We start from the raw sequence: 5419 nt of genomic DNA on the forward strand, positions 1-5419 counted from the left end.
CACCCCTTCACTCATAAGAGGAAGGTAAAAAAGGAGACAGTAAGGGAGGGAAAGAAAGGAGGGAGATATGCACTTCAGAAACAGAAATACAATTCATGTCCTAGTTTTACAATTAATCTCAGCGCTGGTATTAAAGTTCAGTCTTTGCCTCTATTATTCATTAATCTTCCTAGGCTAGTTTTTCAGGCAATATTTGACAATGAGGAAAAATACAGTTCTCATCTACCAATCCTCACAGTTTGTACTTGACATAAATTATGTTTATCGTTCCTTAAAGATACATGTTCTTTCATGCATCTGTGCCTGCCCTACATGCTGAGCTCATTGCCGATAATATCCACCCTACTATCCACTACTTATAATGCCCATCTTGACAAGTTCATATTCTACCTTCAAAATTAGTTCAGATGTTATCTAAAGGAATCCTTCTCTGACCACACTCAAGAATCCATCACTCTCTCCCTCTACAAGATCTCTATACTTCTTATACATCTAGACCAGGGGTTGGCAAACTTCTGAGACAGAAGAGCTGCCAGGGGTCAGCAAACTGCGGCTCGTGAGCAGCAGGCTCTGAAGTAAAATTGAAAATGAAAATAAAACTATCATAGTTTCATTTACAAAATTTTTAAAGGATATTATTCACATAATGGTGATTATGTAAAAATATATTTATGGCTCTCAAATAATTTTTAAATTGTTGAGGGACAGGATTGGCTCTTCCAGGGGTCGGCAAACTTTTGAGACAGAACGTACCCAAAGAACCGCATGGAGCTCGTGAGCCGCAGTTTGCCAACGCCTCCAGCCACTTTCATCACCAAGCCACTACTGGGGCATTCTTCCATGTTATCTTTTCAAAGTGGTTACTGCATGTCAGCTGCTGAGTCTACCAGGCCAATGTAAACTTGCCAAGAATAATGTAAAATGTAGATGCTACAGAAATTAAGCACTAAAATGGAAACAATGATTTTATGAGTAGGTTCCGCTAGCGGTTTCAAAATAAAGTAGGAAAAAGTTTTATACTCAGTTTTGATAAAAGTTGAAAACAAAGCATAAAGAGACATACGAAAACTCATTGGACAATAGTATAAAAACCACTGTGCACAGAAATGATAAATTCCAGTGTTTAGCTTTGGATTGTGTGGGTGTGTGTTAATCTGGGGAAACCACTCACTGCCCAAACTTTAGATTAATTTGCAATTGAACATTTTAATAAAACTACAAAAACAAATGTTTTTTTCTTCCACACAAAAATATGACTGGCTATGGTTTGTCACACATCAACAACAGAGAAAAAAATTCTTCATAAACGCTGTACTCACAAAACCCTGAAAGCCCAAATGCAAATACTAATAGTTGAAATGATTCACAGAAGGAAGTTGTAAAATCTTCCATCTAGTGGCTCTTGCTAACATATTATCTGAGTTCATCTGTGAAATCACAGGTTTTGATTAAATTACCTTAAAATGTCCTTGTACAAATCAAAACAAGTTACCACTTCATATCCATTAGGATGTCCATTATAAAGAGGGAGGAAGGGAGCAGGGGTGCTGAACTAGAACTCTTATGCATATCTAGTGGGAAAGTGAAATGGTGAAGTCACTGTGAAAAATGGTATGGCAGTTCTTCAAACAATTAAACATTACCAGATATATATGAGCCATCAATTTTACTTCTAGGTACATACTTAAAATAATCGAAAGCAGGGACTTGAACAAGTATTTGTACACGCATGTTCACAGTATTGTTCACAATAGGTAAAACATGAAAGCGGTCCAAATGTTCACTGATGGATGAATAAATAAAATGTGGTGTATACATACAATGGAGTATTCAGTCTTAAGAAGTAAGGAAATTCTGACATACTTGTACATGTGTTATAACATGGGTAAACCTTGAAGACATCATGCTAAGTGAAATAAGTTACAAAAATATGAACACTATGTGATTCCATTTACACGAGGCTCCTGGAGTAGTCAAATCATAGAGACAGAATGGGGAGGGAGGATGGGGAATTATTAATGGGTACAGAGTTCCAGTTTGAGAAGATGAAAAATTCTGGAGATGGATGGTGGTGATGGTTGCACAACAATGTCAATGTACTTAATGCCACTATAATGTACGCTTAAAAAATGGTTAAAATGGGAAGAAAGTCCAAGATGATGGAATAGTATTAAAAAAAAAAAAAAAGGTTAGAATGAAAAATTGTGTATTTTGCCACAAAGAAAGTTCCTTTCAGCTACCTTTTAAAAAGCAGTTATCGATCAACAGGGATATGTTGGCTGTAACAGTCCCCCCCAACAGTGAGGGGTTCCAGCCCCATACCAGGCTCCCCAGCCCAGGGGGTACAGTGCTAGGAAGAGGAATCCCCACAACATCTTGCTGTAAAAATCAGCAAGGATTCCGCCTGGTGGAGACAAATGACAGCTGGAAATCCAGATGTCCTCTTAAAGGGCCCGTGCAGAGATTCACTGGTTCACAGGCTTTGACCCTGGGCTCCGACAGAGAAGCGGCAGCTCTAGAGTTGCCACACACATTCAGGGTAAGACTGAGTTGTGTGGCTTCAGGGTGAGAGTTAGAGGAAAGCCTCCATTATCCCACCTCATGTGTAGCCTATAGGCAGGTGCCATCTTTCCCATATTGAGCCCTCCCCAACACGAGCGAATCAGAGACTGCACTGGCCTGGTGAACTCCACATGCCTCACCGGGGTGACTCCCCGGAACCCTGCCTTGCCCAGCTTGCCCTGCACTGGAAGGGGGAAGGGGGGGCACTCTCAGCGCCTAAGCAGCCAGCCCCACCCTGTGCACTGCGGGAGGCTCTTCAAGCAGCAGATGGCCCACGGTGGCTTATACGGCCAACCTGGGACACTTTCAGTGGCAGGCAGTCAGCCCTGATTCACGCTGCAGCCTTTCTTGCACAGCCCTCAAGGATGTGCAGGCCTGAGGTGAGCGGTGGTTGGCCTCAAGTGTTCCCTGGGCATTTTGTGGTGCAGCCATAGGTTTGACACACGCCCAAGAACTGAATCTACAATAACTTTATCAACACCACCCACCCCACCCCAGTGATTCCCTGGGACCCCANTTATCTCATGTCTCTCTACCCAACTCCCCCACGCCCCATCAAAATATAAACTTCATGAGAGCAGACGATGTCTGTTTTGTTAATTGCTGTTTCCCCAGCACCCAGAACAGTGCCTGCTCAAAGCAGACACTCAACACTAAATAAATATGTGCTCAATGAATGCTGTTCTCTACCTTGCCCTGCCTGTCTCCACCTGAAAGGCAAGCCCCATAACCCATGAAGCCTTCCCAGACAGTCCCAGTAAAACATCTCTCCTTCCTCTGCACGCAATATTTTATATCTTTCTTATAGTACTGTCTATACAGACTTTGCCCTTGTGCTAGAATTATGTGTCTTATTATGCCTCATTCTTCTTGGTATACCCACAACATCCCAGCACAATCAGGACACAGTATCTACAGAACAAAGATTTGTGGAATTAAACTGGTAAAAATGACAGTATTATACACAATTGCAGGTTTATATTTAGAAACCTGATTATCAAGCTAACTTTGTGGAGAATTTTCTCATTCCTATATCCGTAGCCCAGGCCTTTACTGATTCACAAACTAGACTACTGCAATTCCATCTACTCAGCATGGAGGTGGTTCAGAACAAGCCACCCAGAATGTACCAATTTGGTATGTGGATTATTTTGAGCTGAAGGCAATCAAGACCCAGCAGACTTATGAAAAACTTTTATCTCGTCTTCAACTATCTAAAAGAAATTAGAAAGGGGACCCATACCCAGAAAGAGAATTATTGCCAGAGATGATTTTTTATACCTGAGAGACTTATCTGCACAGAGAGGCAAACATTTATTGACCAAATATGTGTTCTTTTCACCTTCCTGTGAGCTGCCTTCTTCCCTTTTGAAGCCCCAGACCCCTAACCCTTTCCTTAGTCTCAACTACCTGGCTGCCTTGGAATCTCTTATCTTCGTGAGACTCCCGTACGTATGTACCTAATTAAATTTGTTTTTCTCCTGTTCATCTCTTTCTATTACAGGGCGTCTAGAATAAATTTATCTAACCAAACATTTACTCAGTTTCCTTCATCTTATCTTATTCCCTTTGCCCTGATTTATTCTGGAAACGTTTACTGATACCTATTATAAGCTGTGAAAAACAATAATACTGGAGATATATTTTTTCTGTTCCTAGGGAATCACAGCCCAGCAAAGTAGACAAATGTAGAAACGACTGTTACGAAGTGTGAAAAATTCTATAAAAGAACTTTGCAAAAATTCTACAAGAATACAAATGAAGAAATATAAGGCTTCACAATCTAACATTTGAAATGGATCTCAAATAGTAGGGTAGGATGGGGTGGGAGGGAGGGAGGGAGAGAGAGAGAGTGTGTGAGTGTGTAAGTGTGTATGTGTGTGTGTGTGTGTTCAGCTGAGATGCTGGAAATGTAGTGAGAAAAGCTGAAAGGTAAAGTTAAAGTCTGATGACAGCCAAAGTGTTGACTAAAAACATGTTGCAGTAAACAACTTAGGATTTCAACTAGAGCTCCTTTTCTCCACTCGTACAAATTAATTTTAACCATGAACTCACAAGTAAGAATTATCTTATAAACAACACACATATACTGAGATTTTGTGTATAAAATAATTATTACATGGTTGAAAGCAGGAAAAAGAATTTTGAAAACAATCAGGAAAATTCAATGTAATTAGACTACCTGCAGTGAAAGGAATCGTTTTGTTACATAAACCCAGTCCTCACAATGTTGTAGATTCAGAGGAAAGGGTCCCAAATTAAAACTCAAGAGACCTGGACTTAAGTCTCAGGTGTCTAGCAGCTGTGCCCTAATTACAAAAAGAAAAGAAAGAAAACAACTAAACCAAACCAAAACAAAGCCTTTTACTCAATTCCTAAACTGCCCACTTCAGAGTTAAGATCATAAAATAATGAATCCAAAAGTGCTTTGAAAAAATAGAAAATGCTATACAAATAAACTTGCTGTATTGGAAACGAACTTTTAAAATCTCTATTTCTGAGATAAAAACCCTGTCACATACTAAATAAAAGCTTTTACCCGTTCTACAGAGCGTGCTCTCTTCTTTGGCCGAGTAGGCAGCGCATCTTCCTTAGGATTGGTGTCTATTGCCCAATAGGACCCCTAAAGGTAAAGAAATAAATCATATTAAAGTATATTACAACAACTGTATAACATTAAAATGGATTTTTACAAGCCTCTGCTCCAAAACCAAACATTTTACAGATACAAAAGTAACATGAGAACATTAGTTTTCAAATGAAAAAGAAGTTTATATAAGAAAAAAAAAACATTTATTACTAGATTATTAAAGAGAAGAAAGTCACAATCTGCAGAAGCCAAGTCCCAGAACTTCTG

The 5419-nt window shown here is 39.7% G+C and overlaps 1 protein-coding gene across 4 annotated transcripts in view; it reads right to left on the reverse strand.

Moving 5' to 3' along the window:
• The window catches only part of FOXJ3 (forkhead box J3), a 161751-nt gene that overhangs the window by 61457 nt on the left and 94875 nt on the right, over positions 1 to 5419 (reverse strand). For all 4 annotated transcript variants that reach the window (XM_019643848.1, XM_019643847.1, XM_019643846.1 and 1 more), the window contains one exon: positions 5102 to 5185. In XM_019643848.1, coding sequence (XP_019499393.1) covers positions 5102 to 5185 — 84 coding nt within the window. The remainder of the gene's footprint in view (positions 1 to 5101; positions 5186 to 5419) is intronic.

The sequence above is a fragment of the Hipposideros armiger genome, unplaced genomic scaffold (genome assembly GCF_001890085.2).
Source record: "Hipposideros armiger isolate ML-2016 unplaced genomic scaffold, ASM189008v1 scaffold_82, whole genome shotgun sequence".
In the NCBI taxonomy this organism is placed as follows: domain Eukaryota; kingdom Metazoa; phylum Chordata; class Mammalia; order Chiroptera; family Hipposideridae; genus Hipposideros; species Hipposideros armiger.